The sequence below is a fragment of the Chiroxiphia lanceolata genome, chromosome 1 (assembly GCF_009829145.1).
Source record: "Chiroxiphia lanceolata isolate bChiLan1 chromosome 1, bChiLan1.pri, whole genome shotgun sequence".
Classification (NCBI taxonomy): Eukaryota; Metazoa; Chordata; class Aves; order Passeriformes; family Pipridae; genus Chiroxiphia; species Chiroxiphia lanceolata.
In genome coordinates, this window is record NC_045637.1 from 78,532,356 (window position 1) to 78,556,939 (window position 24,584).

The 24,584-nt window shown below is 35.0% G+C and overlaps 1 protein-coding gene across 1 annotated transcript in view; it reads right to left on the minus strand.

The window, feature by feature from the left end:
- Positions 1–24,584, minus strand: part of CDH18 (cadherin 18) — a 484,233-nt gene that overhangs the window by 112,429 nt on the left and 347,220 nt on the right. Inside the window, 2 exon segments of the mRNA XM_032700859.1 lie at positions 16,014–16,133; positions 22,398–22,692. Of these exon segments, the coding sequence (XP_032556750.1) occupies positions 16,014–16,133; positions 22,398–22,692 (415 nt within the window).

Consider the following 24,584-nt stretch of genomic DNA (forward strand, 5'->3'; position numbering starts at 1 on the left):
CCTTGAGGAAGTTTATACTTGGCAGAGTTTTTCAATTGTTCAGTTTATCTCTAAGCAAACAAGGCTCAGCAGGTGGAGGAGTAGGAGAAGGGTTTTGGGTGTGTGATGGCAAAATCTCTCTGCACCAATCAGAAGGAGTAAACCCCCCACTCTGGGAAGACCACATACACATGGTACATTCACATGAGAGGCAGCTGAGAAGGGGTCATAAACCATCAAAGGCCCCCAAAGCATCCCCCAAACTCATTCCTGAGGCCTTCTACCACCAGAGGACTGCACATGATCCAAGTGAGGCAACAAATCAAGAGCCTATTGCAAGAGACTGCAAAGCTTTCTGCCCCAGGGGAGATGCCTGGTACCTCCTGAACATATATTAATCCATTGGACTCTGTGTTTTGTGGGAACCTCACCACCAAGAAGACCAGAAGAACAGGACCCATGGGATGCCACCGGGTACCATGGAGTGGTGATACTTTCTATTTAATCCCTCTGTCACTCTCTTTCTTCCCCGTCCCCTCCTTTTATCTATTTCTTTCTATCTCTCCCTCTGCTTCACACTTACTGTTAAATAAAATCTATACTATTGACTTTGGCACACAGTCTCATTTGCACCTTAATTCAGAGGCATTTCTAATAATTTTAATAATCGGATCATAACACAGTTATATAATAGACCATTTCAGCTTAAATAATAAAATGTATCAGTCTATGTGCCTTATAGTGGAAACTGTTACTCAGCCTCAACTATAGGCATTGCCATCAGCTCTTCTCAGAATATAGTAAAAAACCCCAAACATCTGAAAGCTGATATTTTCTTTCAATTAGCAGAATTTTTGTTATACATAATTAATTCAGAGTTATCAGCAGTCTAACCTACCACCTGCCACTTGCAATTTCTAACTTTAAACATGTTACTTATGTTTTGTTCTCAGTACTACACCCACATTTCCAACAAGCACAAAGCAAAATTAGATTATCATGTACTACTTCATCAACAGTTCCTGAATCATGGAACATAAACTATAAATATATATGAGAATGGATTGTCTAACTTACAAGTAACATAAGAAATATATTCAGCAGATAAGCTATGACTTTGAAAATTTTCAGTAGAATTTTTTTTTTCAAAGAAAAATGAACAAGGGTTATTATGCACCTTTTATTGGGCAGGGAAGCAGGTGATTGAGCAGAAAAAGTTCTTCTTTCTCACTTTTCCACTAGACAGGAATCCCTTAACTTCCACTAAACTATCTAAAAGACATTGTACCCACTAAGCTGATAGAAATTCTTGCAAATCAGAGATTTGATGTTTAATTAAAGGCATCTCATTTAATTATTTCATAACTGAAAATTTATACCTAAACACATCACTAGCAGTTCCATTTTGATTCAGAAAAACAATGAATTTTTTTTTTTCACTATTTCTTGTAAGACGGTTTTTCAAAGTATCCTGAGCAATAAACAGTTATTTTCAGTTAAAACTATTAGGATAAAGAAACACCCCATAATGACCCATAAATATCATGTGATATTTAAAAAGAGATCTAAAAAAATGAAGGCTTTTAAAAATTCCTTTCCTCTTCAAATAGACTTGAATTTTTTTCTATTTGTTGGTCTTTCTAGTCGGAGACAGGAAGCACTGAAACAAAGCCAAACCTCACGTGAAAACAATAGAGTTAGATCCTGTATTGTTGTCTTAATAATTTCTGATTCAATACTAAAAGGTTCGTCTCCAGAAGCTTAATACAAATTTCACTGAATAGCAAAAGACAATATCTTTGAACTTAACAAAGTTTAATCAGATATTCTACAACTTTCCATTATATCTAAGTCACTGCAATAGGCCATGAATGGGCAACAAAAAAGGAGTAATGCCATCATAGTATATTTTGAACTGTGGTCTACTAAGCCATTCTCTCAGAATAGTAACATGATTAGATATATATTGCTGTGCTTGCAACATTAAATCTGTATGAAACTGATTTGGACTGAAATCAGGTGACATCACAGTGTTCCACAGGCACCATGATGATTACCACCAGATAGGAGACCCTTTTTACCATGGATATGAGGACCAGTGGTCCTCAGACAGACTTCCTTGCTATTTGATGTATGGGTATTTCAGTGTCCATGTTATAAGAAACTAGCCAGCACAAGTAAATACTAAGATAGAACCATAGAATCATTTAGGTTGGAAAAGACATTTAAAATTGTTGAACATGAACTGTCTCTTTCCACTTGATCAGTTAAAAAGGAAAATACCAAAAAAGCCTTTTTGTATTCTTTGGTTCACTATGTACCAGGAAGGGTCTGTGAGCAGAGCATGCCTGCAGCAGCCCACAGCTGCAGGGAACATCAGTCCAAAGGTTTGGTTCTCCCTTCATGAATCTCAGCAATGCTCGAGATGCACAGCTGCCCTCAGACCCTGTTTCCTTCTAAGGACAGGAAGCACGTGTGTGGTCAGGGGACACTGATGGGTTAGAATACGCTGGATTGTCCTTCTGCTCATGTAAATTGAGTGAGCCCTGGAGAAGGCCTCAGATATAAAGTTGATTGAGATAAATATGGCACTACAGAGACAGTCTGATATTCTTTTCAGCCACATGGTCTGGGTTTTAAAGTACCACAAAAGATCCAAGTACTGAAAAAAAAAATCTGGTTGGGATATTCTTCCAAGTTCTATCTCTTGTAATAAAAAAAAAAATAAATTCCTTTATATATTTGCACCAATGAGTATTTTAAATTCATATGCTCTATAGGAAGAAGTTATTTGTCATACAATCAATGGTGCAAATTTCTTAACAATTGATAAAAAATAGATAGAAATGCAGTGAAAAGGTGAGGTAGATTAAAAAACTCTATAACCTAATGTGAATTTAAAAGCACTACTTTTTTACCTATTGCTTCTTACATTCTTCCACTGTAGTACAGCTCTATTAAATTTTCACTAATAATTCAGTATCTTTTAAGTAAAATGGTTGATATGGGAGTAAACATAAAGGACATTGGGTTTTGATTTGTTATTCTGTTTTTGCCTAGGAATATGTGTCAGCAGCTACATGAATAATTTTTAATTTTGAGGCCTTGAAACTCACCCTGAGGACTCCCATCCGAAAAAAAGGAACTTCAGAATGAAAAGAAGAAAATAGTAAAAATACAGCAACATTATGGCTGTCATCAGGCAACAACTGCTAGTTATATTAGTAATCAAAATTAAATCTAGAAAAAAAAACTTCCTAGATTTTGACAAGTAGCCTAATGCAGTGCTCAGTGAATGCAGTAGATATCCCACAACAAAGGTTCATGGGAGTTAGAGTGTTCCTAAAGTCCTGCCAGGGAGACTCTATTCAAAGGTGGACAAGATTCCTGTGAAGTCAAAGTAAACCACCTTCAAATGAAAGATATCTGTGGGTCTTTCACTTCTTTTAAGGTTAGCTGGTTGAGACATATATAGTCAATTCCATTTAAAGATAGGTGGTAATGGGTATCTGACATATAAACCAGTAGCAAATTACTACACCTGGAGACAACTCCTATGAGAAACAAGACATTCATTACTGTGCATTTCTTTCAAGAACAATATGTCCTAAGAGAAGCACATGGATGGTGAATATGTATCACTATCTCTTCATGACACACTGAGAAGTCACAGACTAATCAACTATATTTAAATTTGCATTTTTTTTAAATTTCATTTTGCATCTGCTCATCTTTGAAAAGAAACAACTCCAGAAACGGATGCTTCAAAAGTTTTAAAAATTAACAGATGTTGATTTTAGGTACATGTGCTTATTTTTTGTTTTAAGTAGTCCAGTTTTAAAAATTCCGCTTGTAAGATCTTTATCATGGAAATGCTATCAGAGAAAAAGAAGATTTTACCTGAAGAGAAGTAGAAAGACAGAATTTAGAAGAATGATGAATATCCAAAAGCTATGTCAAGAAACGGTGTTTTAAAAACAATTACACAAGCCAAATTCACTTGTACTACACATGTATTTCATGTTATATTGCACTCACTCTTAGTTTTCTGATTTAATAGGATATTAGCTGAACAAGGAGGTGGCGTCTCAAAATAAATAAAACAGCATGTTGAATACAAAATGAAAGGTTGTTGTGCTTATACGTATAAGTATGTTAAAACTATTAACAGTATAGCATAATGTTCGGAAGTAAAATTATTTTTTGATAAGTTTTTTACCTTCTTTCATGATAATTCACCTCATGATAAATGAGGTTTTTATATGAACAATTTATAGCATTATAATTAACCATTCAACATAGCAGCAATCACAAAAAAATATTTTAAGATACACCTTATAGCATTTTGTAATGCATTGTATTATTTTTATTATCTTGGCATACTTTGCAAGTGTTGTTTTACCAGAGCATTCTGAAACTCCAGCAGAATGTACTGCACTACACAAATTTGAGGTCAGAAGAAAAATTTTGGAGTAATTTAAAAAAAAAAAAAATATGTTGTACTTCATGTCAATTTTTTCAGAATCAGAAATAATATATGTTCACATATACTATCAAGTTCCTTGGAGATGGTATCACACCTGAACCACAGGTTTACTAAAACAGAGGCATATTAAAAAAGAAATCCAGAAGAATCATTAGATGAATACAAACTTCTGTTAAAAAACAACAGAATAAGTTTTTTCTGATTTTCCTGATTTAAAGCAGGTTTTCTTTTTTTCATTCTCTTCAAAAGTGCAAAGTAAGCCAGATATATCCACTTTGAAAATGGAGGCTTCTTATCTACAGCACAAAAGGGTACTGTGTTTAAGTAAAAGCAAAGGTTTACACAAGTAGACATACTTGTATGTTCTTTTACAAATGATTAATCCATTTCACTATGATAGTAACTTTCAATCAGAACTGATTACAAGTGGATTAAAGTCTAGACTTGGAAATTCATTCAAGTCAAAGGATCTGCATTGTTACCAGTTCTTGCCATTTCATGTTGAAGACAAAAAACCTAGAGAAAACCTCATCATAGGAGAGATTTCTGAGGAAGAAACAGCCTTAGCTCCTAAAGTACCTTATTTTCATCCTCAATTCAAGTAAAGTGAAGTTTAACTCTTATGGTGTTTAGATATACAGGGAATTTTTGCATTTTCTGCCTGAATACTTTTAGATGCAATCTGCTGATCTAAAGTGTATTTCTTGAAAGAATAGTTTGTGAGAGAACAAAACCTCATTTAATCTACCTTCTTGCCTTAGAACTGCTCCCATAATAGCTATATCTGCTTCTGGGACTACAAGTGCTTTACTGAATTCCAGAAAGGGTTCTACTCTTGCACCTTCCCTAGTGTTACAGATGGAGTTGAACTTTTCCTTGCAGACATCATAAGTATGCTATCAAAATACTATCTAACAGAAATATTAAGAATTTTATGGACCAGCTAAGGAAATAGGAAAAGGATCAGTAACTTTACAATACTTTAATATTGCAATCTTGACTATCAAGATAATAGGAAATTTCATTATCTAATCCTGAAAAGTGTACCAAAAGGAAAGCAAGACAAAACCATGTGAAAAGAAAACAAAACTCTACCTTAGGGTCCTAAATTATAGACAGCAGACTGGGCTTTGCCCCTCTGCAATGGGTAGCAAACAGAGATCTGCTTCTCCCTCTTCTAACATGAGAATTTTCAGGGGCTTTACCTAATGCTTAAAATATTGCACAGGGTATGTACTGGCTGGGAATTTGAAAAGTTTTTTTTTCTTTTTCCTGAGGGATGGGGTTTGATAATGGGTTTTAAAATGTGAAGAAAAACAACCATCTTACACACCTGTGCTGACAACAACACTTGCAACACTGTCAGGGCACCAGAGGGGCTGGTATCTTCCTGGGGTCAGATGACAGAGAGTCCTCAGCTGGGTGATGGCAGGGTCTGGCAGATGGGGCCTGTCCCACCCCCAGTAAGGGGCAGGGAGCTGGGGGCACCAGAGTCATCCCACTCCCAGACACTGGTTACCTCCACGGGGACATGGATCTGGGGACAGGGACAGACCAATTCGGCCAGGTGGACACATACTGGTTAATCCAAACTCTTAGAATAAAAACCAACAACTAACTCTTACTATCATTCACAAATTAAGTCAGAGAATATATGTGTAAAAAAAGATAAGTAAAAAACCCCCAAATAATACTAAACAGAATCCTCTCATGGAAGTACAGTTACAGAGTCTCAAGAAGTCTGGTTACAGTCTCTCCTAAATTTTAAATTAACAAATATGCTGGCAACTCATAAAGGTTGTTACAAAGATATGAGGTAAATTTGCTGGTTGCTGTGTTTGATCAGGGTCTATCTTCAGTCCTAGAGACCAGAGAAAGCATGATAGTGCTTTTGTTGCTGCTCCTGGGCTTGACAAAGTCAGCAAGGGCATGAAAATACACTCTGAGGCAAATTCAGAAAAGGTGGACAACACCTAAGGGAAACCGACTAAGCTTATTGTCAGGCTTCGTGTACCCCATTCACACAGGCAGTGATGCTGTGAAGGCATCAGAATTGAATATTGAAGAGAAGTCAAATTCTGTCATACAGCTGGTAAATGTCAAATTTTCTGAACACATCACATGTTTCTTGGTGTTTTCTGAAAGTAATTTCTTTTTCCCTTTCTATTCAGATAAGAACTGAATTATAAAAGTTCCCCAAATGTCATCTTTGTTGTTAGCATATTGTAAAACTAGTGTAAAATGGATTTGTAAATACCTTGTGCTTGTTTGTTCTTTTTAAGTGGATGGTCAACAGATATGGAGGTTGTGTTAATTTTATAAAGTGTTCAGTTTTTCTTAGGAGCTCAACTGCAGCTGAATAATTTTTGCCAGGTAATATTTCTTGAGAAGCAATGTCTTCATATATAACCTTTGGCAAATCATTATCATCATACTAGTTTTTTGTTCTGTTATCACGTTATCACATCTTGTAATATTTATAATAATAATATTTATAACAATAATATTTATATAATAAAAATTATATTTATTCTGAATGTAACTGAAAATGTATGCATTATTCTAAAAGATGAAGGCTGATGGGAAAACAGATGGATGTATATTTATTGATCTAATGTAGATTACACATTAATTCTGAGAGTAGCTATATTTTTAAATCACAGGAGTTCCACTCCAGCATGAATTAAATATAAAACCTCAAAATATGAAAGGCATAAATGTGAACTTACTGAAGCTTATTATTAAAGCGATAACATTATTAACACAATATATCTGTTAAAAAAACCCAAACCAACATAAAAGAGAAATGCAAGAAGTTAAGCCATTTAAAAAAAATATATAACCAATGTGTCTCCAACTATAAGCAAGCATTTTAGCATTACTAAACTGGTAGGTAACATAGCTCCTGGAATAGAACCTCAATGCTGCTTTGTCTCATTTTCATTGCCACTGCAAAGTTTCATTATCACCCTTTAATACCATTTCTGAAATTATTATCCTCAACAACAGCAATATCCACAACAGCTTGTGAAAGGGAAAATTAAATTGGAAAAGGCAAATGTGGATTGAAGAGAGACGAGTCTGAATTAGGGTACCTCTGCAAAGTTCAACTTAATGCTTTACTCTGTATCTTCATTTCAGGCCCTTATGTAAAAATTTAGGGGAAAAAAAAGATTCAGTGTTCCAGTAATTCTTCTTTGTAGAACTAGAGATGCAAATAATAATCTATTGTCTAGAAAAAGGACACCTGTTAGCAGAATTAAAGACAGTGAATTCAATGTTTAATTTCACAACAATAAAGACTTATCTGTAAAAGTATTGCTGACATGTGAACTGGTCCTTAGGGGCAGAGTCTTTAAACAGTTTAGTGCCTTAATCTTCTGAGTCAACGTCCTGGTTCTCATCCCAGCTGAACTAAAAGTTATAGTAATGTATTTTTTGCTTTAGGATGAAATCTTATTCATTCCCTTTCCCTAAAGTTAAGCACATTTTATTACACGTGTAATTTCCACACTTTGGATGGATTAGCCTCCCTTCTTTAAAAACAGAGAACTTAAATTAATGGTTCATATATCCCTTTTGTAAAGTTCAAACATACAGAGATAAACATGTTCATAAAAGTAATTCTACTCTGGAAAACCAGACATTTTAGAGACACTTGAAATGTAATGCTTTTCTCACATAAAGACCTTTAACTTTTCTAATAGATACAGCACAGTATTTTAGACCTTAAAAACACAGCAAACTCCTTAAAATCCTCATCACATCTGAAAAGATGTGAACGTCTAGAAGCATGAAAAGTCAATCTTAATAAATATTAATATTAGGAACCTTCTCCAATGTCCAGTAGAAAGTACAAGAAAAACCTGGCAATGGTGAGCAGGTTACATGATCATTCATGTCTTGCTGCTTTCAGTTCAGGACTTTAAATCTGGTTACACAAATAAAGACAGTGCTTCACTTGTGTACTGATCTTGGCTGGAATAGCTAATTTTCACCATAGAAGCTCATATGGTGCTGTTTTGGATTTGTGACTCAAGCTGTGCTGATAACTGAGGGATGTTTTAGCCTTTTCAAGCAGTGCTTACGCAGCATCAAGGTCTTTTCTACTTCTCACGCCGCTCAACCAACAAGAGGGCTGGGTGTGCACAAGAAGCTGGGAGGCGACGCAGCTGGAAGAGTTGACCCCAACTGATCCAAGGGACATCCCACACCACGTGGTGTCACACTCAGAAATAAAAGTGGGGGGAAGAAGGTGTAAGAGAGGGCACTCGGAGTGATGGCATTTGTCTTCTCAAGTCACTGTAACATGATGGAGCCCTGCTTTCCTGAGGATAGCTGAACAGCTGCTGGTCCATGGGAAGTGGTGAATTAATCCCTTCTTTTGCTTTGCTTATGGACGTTGCTTCTACCCTCCCTATTAAAACATCTTTATCTTACTTGTATCTGTCCTACTCTCTTCCCCATCCCATCATGTGGGGAGTGAGTAGGTGGCTGTATTGGGCTGAGCTGTCTACTGGGGCTATCCCACAAAAAGTGGTCATTACATTTTAAGTGTAAAAATATATCTATGTATTTACAGATGAAAGGTTATAAATATATAGATATATACATAAACAAAAACATGTCTTCCAACAAAAGGAACACAGTTACCATATTACAGTACTCCTGATTAGGAAGCCAAGATGATATCATAACACGAGAACTTGTCAATTGTTTTTTTAATCAATTTTTTTTTTTATTTGAGGATAACTTGTGGCTGGATAGCAGCCGATATTGCCCATAGTAATTGTTCCCAACACCAGATGGTAAAAGAAAAGCAAACACAGACACAAACAAAAGCAGATCAACCAAGGAAAAGTTTCTTCCCTATTTCTGAAATCAATCTCCAATACACATGGTCCACCACATAAGAGAGGAAAAAACAAGGTTAAAACATCAGGTAGTCTTTTTGCCCTAACTTTTCTGCCTCCTATGCCTGTCATTTTTAAGTATGATTGATGCTAGGAGAGACAGTGTTGGTAGGTGTCAAGAAAAGAAAGTACAGTGCCAGAACACTGGTCCTGGAGAGTGATCAATCAATCTTGTGCTCCTCAAAGTCTGCTCCAACAGATAGACTACAATATCTCCTGGGGGTAGATGGCAAAAATTGCATCAGGATACACGGGAAGGACGATGCCCCAGCAAATATCAGTCACCATAAGAAGACTGAACTAGGTTGCATAGAACATTTTGCCTGTCCTCTTTGTACACTTTTGATTAGCAAAGGCCCTTTTGCATGGTTTCCATGCAAGTGGAAAATAAGGCCTAAGCAACAAGATTTTTAGTTGTACCAATACCCTCATAAAGTCTTCTGATGTACCAAAACAGAGTCCTTAGAAAGTTTAGTCTTCAGAGTTATCCTTTGAATGACTTTCGGGAAAACTGTAAGAGTATATCTTGAACACACCAGAAAATTGTGAGAATTAGGTCCTTTGTTCATAGTTTTTCTTAAACGTGTCAAAACTGTAGTTGTAGAAAATCCAATATTTACTTAAAATTGAAAGCAAAAGACATTGCAATATTTACTCTTAGCTAAGAGCTAGAAGATGACACTCTCAAAGAAGTGTTCATGACAATATTTTTAGATGAAGCATATATTTCTGTTCCTTTAGGAATGGAGGAGTGCATTGTACAAGTACCTGCTAGAATTAGAAGAAAAACATAAGACTCTTTCAAATGTTGAGTTTGAATTTTTAGTGATTCTCTCATCAACAAAATGTATATTTTGGCAAAGGTCTACACTAGAGATGTAATTTGTGTCACAACATTTCAGAAATTCCTTGAGGGAAATTAAACATAGGAAAACCTGAGTATGGAATACAGTTCTTAGAATTTCAAGATAGAATTTCAGTACCCATGTACAAAATAGATTTATTTTAATCCTACACACTAAAATAACTAAACTTTCAAATTGATTCTTCACTGATACTGAGTAGAAGCCAACCACAAGCAAAATTCAGAAGTTTCGTCATAGATACTTCCTTATCTAGTTCAAATAGAATGTGACATTAGCAAAATTTTATGCTTGACAACCGTTTGGTGAAGAAATTTTTCCTAATATCCAATCTAAACCTACTCTAGTCACTTTGGGGCAGTTTCATCTTGTCTATCACTTGTTATGTGCAAGAAGATACAGACCTTTACCTGGCTACAACCTCCTTTCGGGGACTTGAAGAGAGTGATAAGATCCACCCTGAACCTCCTTTTCTCCAGACTAAACAACTCCAGCTCCCTCAGCCACTCCTCATAAGAATTATACTCCAAGTCTTTCAAAAAGCTTTGTTGCCCTTTATTATCATTGCACGGTGTCCAATAACAGTTTAAAAACCCATGGGCAAAACTGTGATAGAGGAGGTCAAGGTTACTTTAAGACCACTACAGAAGCCTGAGAATCAGCTGTGGTGTCTTAGTTGTGGATTTAGGGGATTGTCATAAGGTATTCCTCTACAGCAGAAGCATTCATTTATGTAAGATACTGCTGTAGTCCTGTAACGTTATTTATATTACATTGGAGCCTCTCAGCATGAAGCAAATAGATAGACTCAGGACTCTCCATTTTCATATTCACTTAACAGTCTAATATGAACCAACCAGTATATCAACAGGGAATCATTAACCCTGGTAAACATGTTCATTTTAAACAGGTTCAATAAGAAAGATATTTCAACCCAAAAAAGTAAAAATTCTTAACAGGAAAAAAAAGGGTGCTTATTCAAAGAAGTGTCAGAAATTGATTTCTGAAATTATTTTCTTAACTGATGTGATATTCCTATGTACACAGGGACATAGGGTCATGAAATACCTTGTCGTTACTCCAATAAGCACAGTAGATTCTTATCTGGGATATCATGACAGGCTGTTCTACTAAAGCATGTGAAGGGTGCTCTTCCTTTTTGCACTGGAAAGTTTATTCAATTCATCTTTACATCAGTGTAAATTATTTTCTCTGTAATAAGAAGATGAGGTAGGCTCTAATCCATTAAATCAATAATTATTATCTCATTATTAAAAGAACTTAACTTTAATAGATTCCATCAATTAATTATATCTTTAAGCATTAGTGTTTATTTAGCAGTATTAAATCTGTGAATAACTTGATAAACAATATATTTTTCTTGTTTTGCAGAGGAATACACATGGAGCTTTAATATTACATTCTATTTATTATAACACCACAAAATCTGTCATTCCCATATGAACTATGACCAAGAACTTCTAGAAAAGGATAAGAGTTACAGATGTGGACAAAAGCCTTGGAATTGAGGGGTGGTTAATTGGTGTTTATGAGGCTCATCTCTATATTTGGAATCTCTATATTCAGCCATGGACTACATTTGTCATTTGCTCTCAGTCAGGAACTAAACTAGATAATCAGTGAATAGGTCATTTCTTGTAGGGATCCTTGAAGCTGTTGTTCGTATTTTGTGAAGACAGAAAGCAGAAGGAGATCGACACACTTCTCACACTTTATGATTAGCCTGGACTAATTTGCAGTGACATTCTTTGATAAATAGCAACACATATTTTTTTACTATTTAATATCTTAAAGTAAAACAAACAAACAAACATACCTGATTAACATCTTTATAATATTACTGCTGTAACTGCAGAACATTACAAATACAAATATCTAAAGGGTTTTTTTCACATTCCATTCAATGTCAAATATGTTTCTCATCCCACCAATATCTACATTTAAATTCAAAACTGTAATGTATGAAGGTTTTATGTCTTATTTTGTAACAGTTACAACAGAACTGTTGATTTGAAAGGACACGTACCCCACAGATTAATCCACTCTGTAAATTCAGTTTAGAGAGACTGATGTATCTGGAAAGAGCTGTGGTAGCTAACATACTCTAGAAATGGTTTACCATATAAGGCATAAAACTGGACTACAGGTTACACTTGCATTCCCAAAGCATGTGGCAATTGAAAGTGGGCTGCTATAGCTGATAGAAAAAGCTCACAGTCTCATTTAAGGTTTCCTCAGACGCAAAGTGATCTCTTGGGGTGGGGTTACCAGGGAAGTACTGACTGTTGCTGTTTGATGAGCCACACTTCACATAAGCAAAGAACAAACAGAGATAGATCCTACATCAAGTTTATGGATCAAAAGACCTCATGGTTTGGGAAAGGCAGGATATTGAATTTCCAATTAAAACTCCCAGGAAAAGCTTTTGTATATTTGGGCATTTCAAAAGATGTTCGAGCTTTGGGAAGGAGGGGGGTGGGGAAGGTGTATGTGGAAAGGTGGGAGTGGGAGAAGGAGGAAAAATATTAAACCACTAAGTATATGAATAAATTATTAGCTCTACTCCTCACTAATAACTCCAATTTTTAATTTTCTTTTTACAGTGAAATGAATGATACTCTAAAAGTATAAGTATATCATATTTTCTGGTGTTCCCTGAATATTTTGATTTTAAAAATAATATAATCCTATATACATAATCTTTGCAAATATACCTGAGATCTAGACATTGTCTTCTTCCCTCTCTTTTGTCAGCATTATTAGTACATACTTATTTATAAAATTTCAGCAGAACGTTTTGCTGCAATTGGGGCGGAAAGCAAACAGGAACCAGTAGAGGCTATTGCAGGTAATTATTAATTACATAACTAATTAGTATTACACCCCACAGCTAATTACCAAAAGAAATTAATAAACACAAATACAAAACACTTCCTAAAAAGGTTTTGCATTCAAAAGATTTTGGAAGTCTTAAAACTTTAGGTTATGCATGGACAATAGTTCTGACATTCATGGCCAAAATGACAGTTGCAGCAAATTTCTACGTACAGAATTCACAATTTTTCCTCAGGGGAAAACAAAACAAAGGAAAACACAGGTCCTAGAGCCAATCAACTGATAAACTAGATTGTTGGTAGCCTGATGGAGATGAGGTTGCTGCAGCTCCCTATTTTTAATCCATGGTTTAGAAGCAAAATGAGGTCAAGTGGTGTTCCCATAAGGCACACACACACAGATGTAACATATACACACAACAGATGACACACAGATAGAACCATTCAGCACTCAAACACACATGGCACAAACAGTCTCATTCTTCTCTGACTGACCATGAGGAAGGATGATTTATAACTGGAAAGATGCTCACATACTCAACATGAACCACTCCTGTAACTTGCCTTAGACATTCAGTCTATCCAGTAGCTAGCACCTCGATCCCCAAACTTCACACTTGGTGCCATCTGGACAGACAACTCTGAGGCCTGCAGCTCCCCTCAAATTGCAGGTACAGACCCACTTTTAATCCTGGATATGCTCACACATCCCCACTCAACCAGCAAATTATTGATCCCCCAGGGTTTTTTACACTGTACATATCCAGTAACAGTACCTGGACATCTCAGGCCCCCAGTACCCAATGATATCCCCACATACACATTATGAGCTCCTAGTAGCTGGCTTTGGCATTGAGGCTATCCAGGAGCTGGCTCCTGGCTCCCTGGTCTCCCCTTAACTCAAGCACAGAGACACAGAAGTGCAAACAGGTCTCATTCAACCCTCAGTGTCTCCAGACTGGTCTAGAACTCTTGGCTCCTCCAACAGTTGGCTCATCAGCCTTCTGGTCTGGACTTTTGGCCATGTGGATATCTATAATCCAAGCCACTCACCCAACTTGCTGGCTACTCTAGCCTGAGACCTTTAGTGATCTAAAGGCATAGGCATCCATGCAATACACACATAGTCTGCATTTTCCAGTTTGCAGACTCACAGACTCATGGTCCAGCTCCAGTTGCTGGCATTTAAACCTCCATACAAACATGCATACAAGAAAGACCCTTTACTCGGGAAAATAGTTAGAAATGGGGCATAATAAGACACAGGACAAACTGCTGATGAAGGACAAGGATAACCATACAATATTAAAAAAAGTTTAAGTTCATAAAGAGTTATTAAATCCCTGTCAAAGCTTAAGGCTTGAGAGTGAAATACACTCCCATCTGCTTTCCTTATGACATACAGTGATGTAACAATACTATTTCTTTTGTGATACACACTTGATATTGACAATATCCCTTATGATTCTTCACTGACTGAATAGCAGCTTCAGACTACAGGTCCCACACCATTATAAAAATAAAAAATGCAGACCATTGCCTCAGAGTGCTGAAACAGAAGTAGAAATATAAAACAGGGTTTCATTTCTAAGTAACGCAAGGGTAGAGAGAGCTGGAGGACTGTACCACTGATTTTCCATAACTCTTACTTGTTAACATGTACCCAAGAGCGGCACCTGTGCACCCAGTACTTTGCCAGGCTGTTCTCACACATGGCTGGGTAAGGTGCGTGCCAGCAGATGTTCGCAAAACACAAAGTATATATGAACAGGCCTGCCTCAGGTTTCCATGCCAGCACCTTATATGGTCCTCTAACATGATCCTGTCAGGCTTTGCACTCTGAGGCATTGCTAACATGAGCTCACAAATTTATAGAACATTCTAGATTGAGAAAGATTTTCCTCAGGGTGTCATGGAGTTCAATCTCCTAATCAAAGCAGGACTAACCTCAAAGCCAGCTGAGATGGCAGAGAAACATTTCTCTTGTAATGAAGCAAGGGCACACCTCCAAGTACCACAGAGATTAATGTACACAAGCAAAGAAACTTAAATGCAAGAACATTAAAATGAAAACTATTTACACTTCACTTCAGCACATTTTAAAAATCACTATTATTCCCTACAGTTAATTAGGGGAAAATACACTGTTAAGTGTATTTCATTTGTCCCCCTCAGTATTAAAGCTTTGATACAGATCAGGAAAAACAGTTACAAAATTCAGATTAAAAAATATACTTTTTAAAATTATATTTCTTCATTATTGAGGACTAGAAATACACACTAAAAATGTATAATCATATTAATATTTAAGATCATCCTCTTTAGAAAATCCAAAACTACTAACAATTCCCAACCTCAAAAGATATTTCTTCTATCTTTAAGTAAACCAATTTGGATACATTATATATAACATACAGTTTGTGGAAAAAAGGAAATGGTGATGCATAAAGTTTAAGCATGAATATTTCAGTTCATTCTACTTCTTAAATCATACAATAAATTGGCAGTACTACAGTTTTACAAATACACAATGATAATAATTTATTGTGGTATATGTATTGAAGCACACATTCAATTATCCTCCTAAGCATTTAAAATCATAATGTATTAGGCATACTTGAGTCACTTCCTAAACAGAAGCTTGAAAAGATGAAAGAGTGCTATTCCAGTTTGGCTGAATGGTTAACATCATGACGCGATGCAGAATTAATTCTGTACGCAGTAGGCTCACTTTAGTACTCAGCAAAACATAGCAACTCCTAAATTTCATAGTGCTAAAGCAAAAAGCAGGATATAAAAGGAATTAATAAACAAAAATCCCACACAGCTGCATTCTGTACATTGGATTTCACCCACTAGACTTAAATAACTGCATCATATTAGCCAAATCCCACTGACAGAAATATAAAATACCCACCTGTTTTGGGATCAACTGAGAAATATGGCTGTCCCTGAAGAATACTGTACACTACTCTGGCGCTGTTTCCATATGTGGGATCATCTGCATCTGTGGCTGTCACCTGTAGAACAGATGTACCTGTATATACAGGAAAATAAAAATTCATTGGTAATAAATATAATTTTATGACAAATATTTTCAAATGCATTTTTGAAACCTCTACAGTCCTCACATTCTTCAATTGAGAGATTAATAACATTTTCTCTGTTATTATACTACCATATCAGGAAAAGTAATTATACTAATTTGTTAAAATCGTTTTTGTCTTTCTCTATATATATGTATATGTAAATTAACTACATACATAGTATGTAGTTAATGGACATTGATTTTTGAATAGCTCAAATTTATGGACTTCAGGATTATCTTCATCCACAACACAATGCTGAAGTATTTAAAATAACTTCCGTAAATGCCCCCATATCAATAAAAAATGCCAAGGGAATAAAAAATCTAGCTATTGGAAGGCATCGAAGATCTCAAAAACTACTAGAACCTTGCTAAGGATCCAAATTAGAAGGATAACGAGTAAAAGACAATTATTTTTATGCTTGTAATAAAAACCACTAGAAAAATAAAATCACAAGGTGGGATAAGTTACGAAAACATTTTTTTAGAATATAAAATGTGTAAGTACTGCACAGATAGAACAGAGATAAGTGATTTTACTTTTTACTATATTTTTCATGTTTAATGATGAATCTTTTTTACTATCACTGCCAAACACTTCACATAATCAATCAGTAAATGAAAGACTGCACTTTAGTAAAGGTTTAGCCTTCATTCCATTTGTTTATCCTTCTACAGACACAGCTTTCTACAGGCTTCTTTGGTTCACCGTCAAAATACCAGAATAATAATAACAGAATGCTGTCATGTAACTCTGCATCTGAAAATGGCTTCTCAGCTAAATTAACCACTGAGGCATCACCTCCACTCTGGGGTGTTCAATTTCACATCTTAGTTGTGAGGAGAAGTATGTTTTTTAATTGAAGCCATTGATCTCCTCTACTTGTTATACTTTGATTTACCTCATGAAACAGTTTCAGAGCATGCTAACTAGATTTCTGCAGATGAAACTGAACCAGGACATGTGCTTTAGCAGCACACCTGCTGACTTTTATTCTGACTATTTATTCTGACTGCTAATAGGCATGTAGTCTCAGAGATCAGACAAGAGCTAATCTGAAATAAGACTTCCCAAAAACATATGGTGGGGTCATCAGTTCCTCAGTTACAAATGTTTACCTTTCTAGATCAATTTCCATTGCACAGAACTATTTGTTGATGTGCACACCCTCAGTGTACAGTGAAAATAGAAGTACCTAAAATCATGGGGTCTCACTTGAGGTCTAGCAAACTAAGCATGCAAATCTTCACACTTTCTTCACTCTTTGAGAAACTCTTCTCTCATTTGTGCCACACTAACTTGGACACCCAGAGTTGCTGGTTTTATCTCTACTGGAGACTTAGTAAAACGTATGGCTCTGATCTCTGAGAAGCCCAAATGCATACAGTCTCATAGATAAATATATTCACAAAGCAGATATAAGGATATCTTGATGAATTTGAAGTTGAAAACTGTACTAAAATCAAGCTGGAGCTGGAGCTGGAGTCTGTTCATAGTTATTCAGAAGTTAATGGTAAAAGTAAATTTATTACTTCATTTGTGTTTATACGGAAAGGTAAACAAACATGAATTAGTTTGTGTATTTTGTCTTCAGCTGTTCTAGGAATCTATTCAGCTGTATTTATTTGCTATCTAAACAGAATAAGGGTTCCGGAAACCACTTCTGATCACTTCAAAGAACAGACAATGCATTTTCCCCCCTATTCTATAGCTTATTGAAATGCTATAATGATATATTTCTGTAACCCAGTTTTCCAATAATTTCTAATTTGAGAGGAACTTGTATGTTTCAATCTTGTGGAATCATTGAAGTCTAACAGTGTACTGATAAATAATGATTTTATTTTATTTTTTTAGTTGCATACAGTAAAAACAGGTATAGTCAGTCACCTACCAGAGTTTGCTATCCAGAATGCTGGGCAACTGCTATAACTTTTTATCTATAGATTTTCCTGTTTCCAGAAAAACAGTTACCACCATGGTGAGTTTCCATTAGCACTTTTCCCCAGAATTCTAGAAAATTGAAATGGATGAACAGATTTTGGCTATTTCAGAAGAAAGTACCAGAACTACTGAGATTTCATAGTTCTCTCATCCTTGGGAGACTTTTTTCTCTCTCCTTATTTTAAAAGGTAAAAAAAGAATCTGAGAGCTTGTATTGCTCATTGATGTGGGACAAAAGAAACAGGAATGGTAAAAGGGGATATCTCACATAAGCAGCTGACAGGCCATTTTAGCATAAATGGAATGCCATTGTACCTTAAAATTTGCTACAGTGGTTTTCTAATACAACTGTATCTCTCTGTCAAGACACACCTGATAATAGTAATTTAGTATTGAATAGTGGCAAAGTACTCTCTTTCTACCTAAAAGAACACTTAGAATCACAAATTTTAACTCAAACTCCCGCCCTACCTCTCAAACTCTCATTCAGTGAAGCCTAATTTTTTCACTATCTTACACAAGCATGCTCAACATTTTGTAAAATATCCTTTTGCCTAACTCTTGCCTGATTTTTTGAGCACCAAGGAAAGACAGCTTGTGAAAGCTGCGGCTTAGAATGCCTTGCAAGAAAAAACATAAAGAGGGTACCTTTGCCTTCCAACTACTCCTTTCAAAGTTAGCATCATTCAGGTTCATCAGCACGACAGACAAATCGTAATTCTGGATACATTTGTATTATTTAGATGCAGCATCATTTTTTGTCCTTGAGTTACAAGTAATGAAGGATTTAAATAGAGAAGTATAAAGTATAGCTACCTTGCTATTTTAAAGGTTAACAAGCCTGAAAAAAATAATCTGATACAAAAGATAAGGGTCTAATTTCTCCAGAGACCGCAGGAGAGATATGAACATCTGACCCAGAGGCATACCTTCCATTCTTTCTTCACTAACTTACTGTGAAAGTGTCTGTCAAGAAAAACTCAAAATTTTGCTATGAAAGCAATTTGTCACTCCAGTTAGGCAACACAAAGGAATTTTTTTCCCCAAAGCGGAGTCTCTGCTTATTCAGAGTATAACTTCCATTACACATGCTTTCCCACTACATGTCAGAGATTACATATTGGGAATTCTGTTTCCTTAATTAATGCTTTATACAGAACTATAAAACATGTCTGTATGCTCTGAATACCACATTGTAAGCTTTGCCTTTTTTGTTAAAAAAAAAAAAAAAAGGATTATTTAATTGGGGAACCAAACTGTAGTTTTATTCAAAATATATTCCTTTGTTTTTCCCTTTTTTTAATATGTTTGCAATAAAAATTTTTTAGTGTTATATATCAAACAAAAGATGAAAGGAAATACTTCAATTTGTCTCTCTGAAGACAAATTTTTAATGTTTAATGAGGTAGTTCAATAAAATATGTCTGTTGAGAATGCAAATCTGTATTCATTCTGTATGCATGACTTTTCATAGTTCTCTGCACTGTTAAAATCTCAAATGGATCAATATTGAACAAAAATTAAAAGAAGCGAAAAGAATGTGAAGTTTAATGGACACAGGGATTTCCTGCCTAACTAACTGAATTCTTGGTATTGTCTTAAAACACTAATGAATCAACAAAATGTGATTTAGTTTCACAACATGGGAAGTTAAATAGGCATTTCTAATAAAAATCATGTTTATGAACAACATGAATATTGTCTTCCAGATTATCCATAATTATGGCTGCCTCACATGATAATACCCTGGAAAGAAGTTCAGAAAAGTCCACTATATCTGTTAATTTCTGAAGTAGAATTTATTGGGAATACTATTCTTATCACAGAATCACAGAATGGTTATGGTTGGAAGGGACCTTTAGAGATCATCTAATCTCGCCTCTAAATTACTTCAGCATTAAAAGTTAATATGCAGGGTTTCACTCATTTTGCAGTTGACAATTAACACATATGAAAGTCTTTTACTGATTAAAAAAAATATTCTTATTTCCTTTTAATTTACATAAAGATGACTTTCATAAACCTTAAAAGAGGCCACAGAGATGTCAATGAAACTGAGTTTTTTACACTGCAGAAGAAATAATTTTAGATATAAATCTTGGATCTGGAGCCAACTTTTAGGGAAAAGGTTCAATGAAGGCAAGGAATAGGTGTTTTCTTTCAGTTCTTTCAAAATAGCATGTAAAGGATAAAGTATGTTCACTTTGTGTCACGGTGAACACTGTGATCTAATATTTGGCAACAGATTTAAGAAAACTTACCTATACTTTCTTGTCAGTGACCTTAAAAAAAAGAAAGGCCATAAAGGTCCTACAGCTTTTACAACTAGATTGAGAAAAGTTCAAATTGTGGGGGAAATACCACCTAATATCTTGAGGAGACAAATAAGAACCTGCTGCTGATGCTAAACAACATAATGGAGATCAGAAATACCACCATTCAGCATGAGGACTGTTGCAGAAACACAGTAACATTGAAAGGTCACGTCAATCGTGTGAAAACCATAAGAAATTTTTAAAGTAGTGAAGCATCCTTAGAAATTCATAAAATGACATCAAGAAGTTCAGTTATGTATATACTCTGCAGCTAAGTGTCATAAAACATGTTAATTACAGAACAAATAGAAGTGGCACAGTTATCTCCATAATTTGACACAAAGAATGTATCCCGTGGAAACAATAATAGAATTAGTCTTCCTGAAATTGCAGGCAATAGAATTCTTTCAGTATGAAACAAATGCAAACAAATTGGTGAGAGAAAAAGATAGTGATAATAAATTTGCAGTGAAAAATATAATGCATACCTACAACATATTCACACCTGTATGATGTGATATGAAAACTCAGTTTTATTCACAGAACACAAAAGCTTTGTGGAATAAATATTTAACGACTTGCCTCAGGTACAACAGTAAAGTATTTTTTTTTAAAAACATGTGCATTAATGCCTTATTTTACCACTAAAACTTCATTGTTTTACCATAATCTACTCTGGTTTATAACCCAAAATACCATTCCAGACTATCTATTCAAATTATTCTTTGGGAAACAGTAACTTGTATGATGTAGCTGTATGGCAACACACAGTTCAGATTACTGCAGAATTATGACTAACATTTATGTAAGAATGCTCCATTTTGAGAGGATGAAAATGAAAAAAAAAAAGAAGTCTTTTATAAATAGAAAACATATAAAAATAATAATATTAGCCAATTTTGATTTTGAGGATCATACTGATCTCATTTCCACTGTCTTTCCCCCTGTGTAGAAAATAAAAGGCTTCCAAAGGGGAAGGAAATAATCAATTAAAATGGTCTCCATTAAAGATAAAGGAAACTGAAGAAAGAAAAGGATGGAGTTACACATTTTTGGAGACAGTTGATAAAGGAAATTAATTTCTCATTAAGACAGTCTGTGGTGTAATGAGAGATAACTGAGATAAAGTTTAGATGCTACTGAAATGAACTGCAGCTCTAACAGTAAAGCTTTGTGCCACAGTGATTTATCAAAGACAGTTGAAGAGGTTTTGTACAGACTCACAATATTTTTACTGGAAGCTCTGTGCACTCACTGTAGTAATTCACACAAAGGTGTTATGACATTATTCATAAAAATACTGCCCTTCTATGCTTACATAATTTTTTGTTGGCAATTCCTCTATTGGGGAAAGTTATAAAATAATTAGAACACTGGAGAAGTATTAAATAAAAAAAAATTTGATTGCTTAATGTAGTACCTCAAAGAATATCTGAACTACATAACCAGGAAAACCAAAGATCAGTACTTTTTAGAACTTCAGTTCACTTCATAAGAACCTTACTAAAGATAAATAAATATATGTCTAAAATAATCTAGGAAACCACCATCTAGGAAACTACTATTCCTTTGTATTTGTTTAATTCTGTGAATTGCAGAGACTGCTTCTGTATACATAAGAGAATGCCACAAAGTGTGCAGTTGAATGAGGATATATGAATATATCTTGTTTCTAGAATGTAAAGAACCATTTGTCCAGGAATGTATGTTAAAACATTTAAGAGTAAGAGTGACTCTCCTCTTACAATCATCATGTGTGTATGTACTGTTTCTTAATATGAATGTCACAAGTAACATACAAGGTTGCATTCCATGTTTTCTTATCATCTCTTCTTAATTGTAATATCTTTAAGATACAATCAATGATACGAGGATGTGTTATAACTTTGACAAAAAGTAGTGGCATTTTCACTTATTAAAACATTGTTGAATAGAACAGTTTCTTTTCCTTACCCATTTCAGACATCTCTGGTACAGTAACAATGTATGGTCCATCTGTAAATTTTGGTGCATTGTCATTGATATCCTGCACTTTGATAATAAATTCAGATTCAGGCTCAAGTGGCTTGTTTGTCCGTCTATCAATAGCTTGGGCATGAAGCACATAGTGTGTCTTCTGCTCTCGATCCAGGCTTTTGGTTGAATGGATGTCTCCAGTCGTGTCATCAATAATAAATATAGTCCCTGCCCCTTCTCCAGTGAGAATGTATTTGACTGATCCATCACCTTTGTCGGAGTTGGAATGCAGCTGTAGAAACACAAAAAATCATATAAAATAATTATTACATTTCATTAAAGATTATTGCACATAAGATATAACAACTATATTACTGTTAGCACCCCTCTACTTAATTTTACCCTTCCCATCTCTTGCCGTAATTTCTCATGTGCTCTTTCTGGTAACCCAATATTTTTGTGCAGGGTTACTTCCATCCAGCATAATTGATTTCTTGGGTTCTATGTCCATTCTAGAAAACTTCACTAAATCAAGAATATTCTAGTAACTGGGGTGGTTTTTGTCTTATTTAGTTTAAGTTTCAGTCCTTCTAGTAGTTATTTTACAACACTCACTGTTAGAAACCCTGTCTTAAGCACTAAACTGCATGAAGTCACACTGAAGATTGTTTGTTTCAGTCCCACCACTTACATTTTCTTCTGTGTCTGCAAGGACAACATCATTTACTGTGAAAGGAAACTGCACAGTGTGACAGAGGCAGATGTCTGTCCAGGATTACTCTCTCCTACAGCAAAACACAGGCATTTTCTTTGGATTTTGTTTGTTTATTTTTAATCAGAAAATCAAACAATTTGCTTGTATTTAAATTATTTGTAATTAAATAACGAAGTTTGACTGATACTTCCAGCATTTTTATTGTTCATAACACACAGTTTGTGCTATGAAATATTCATTAAATATATTATACTCCCTCCTTGAGTAGAATATTTATTTGGGAGAGGGGGGAGGAAAAGCCACTAAGTACACTGGTTATAACATGAGATAACATGAAACAGTTTCCCATTAAGTCTCATTGTTTCTAACCTGACTTTAAAGAATTGCCTGTTTAGATTAAAAAAGAACATAAGGAAGGATTATTTTTATATAAACCGAGAAGTTTTGTGGGTTTGGTTTTTTTGTTTGAAATGACCTTGAGAATAGAATGTATTTATTCAGAAGCACAATTAAAAGAAAGTGAAAATGTGGAAATGAATAGCCTAGGGTATTGTGCAGTTATACTGTGTTATAAAATCAGAAGACACTCATTCTTATCCTACTGCCCTGACTATTTCTCAGTATATGCAATGTGGCATTACTAAGTTTTTATACAGAATCTGAGCAAAACAGAAGCAGAATGACAGATATTATTTTTAATTAATGGAATGCAAAGTGTCAGTTTCCAGACTCATTTTCATTTTCAGTTCAAAAACTACTCAGGATTGAATAGAGAGGAAATAAGACTTGTAGGGTAGAAAACATCTTTTTTCTTACTTAAAACATAAGATACAGAGATGCTGTTATTTTCTCACATGCTACTCGTACCTTTTTTGCAGGTCTCTGTCTTGCCTTTAAAACTATCTACCTTGCTATTTGTAAAAGTAGAAAGCATATGGCACTTGACGGAATTTTTCATCTTGTGTATTAAATCCATGAAATAATGGTGTTGCACATAATTTATATCTTACTGTAAGGGGCCTTGGAGAGGTGAAATCTAATAAATTTAAGATTTTCAGCTCATATAAATCAGTCAATGCACTATATGCAAGCCACAAGAAGATCTAACAGAATAACCAAAACATGACTGAGTCACCACAGTGGACCCTTTATTCTTTCTTTGTTGTTGCTGTTGGTTTTGGTTTTGTTTTGAAAATGGAAGAAAAAAAAGAAGCAGAAAAAGAGTCTGACTTTGGTTTTGCCTTTAAAAGACAGCAGTACAGTCTTACACATTTCATTTACAGCAGTCATTGGCAAAATTAATCATTTCTTTCCTTAGAATAGCACTGTATTCTATTAACAAAGGAATAATTCACTCAATGCAAAATGCCAAGAATCCAAACTTCCTATGAAGTAAAAATGTTCTTTGAAGTGATTTATTCCTAAAAACAAAGAGTGGCAGATATTCTTGTATTCTAGCCTAGGTTTGC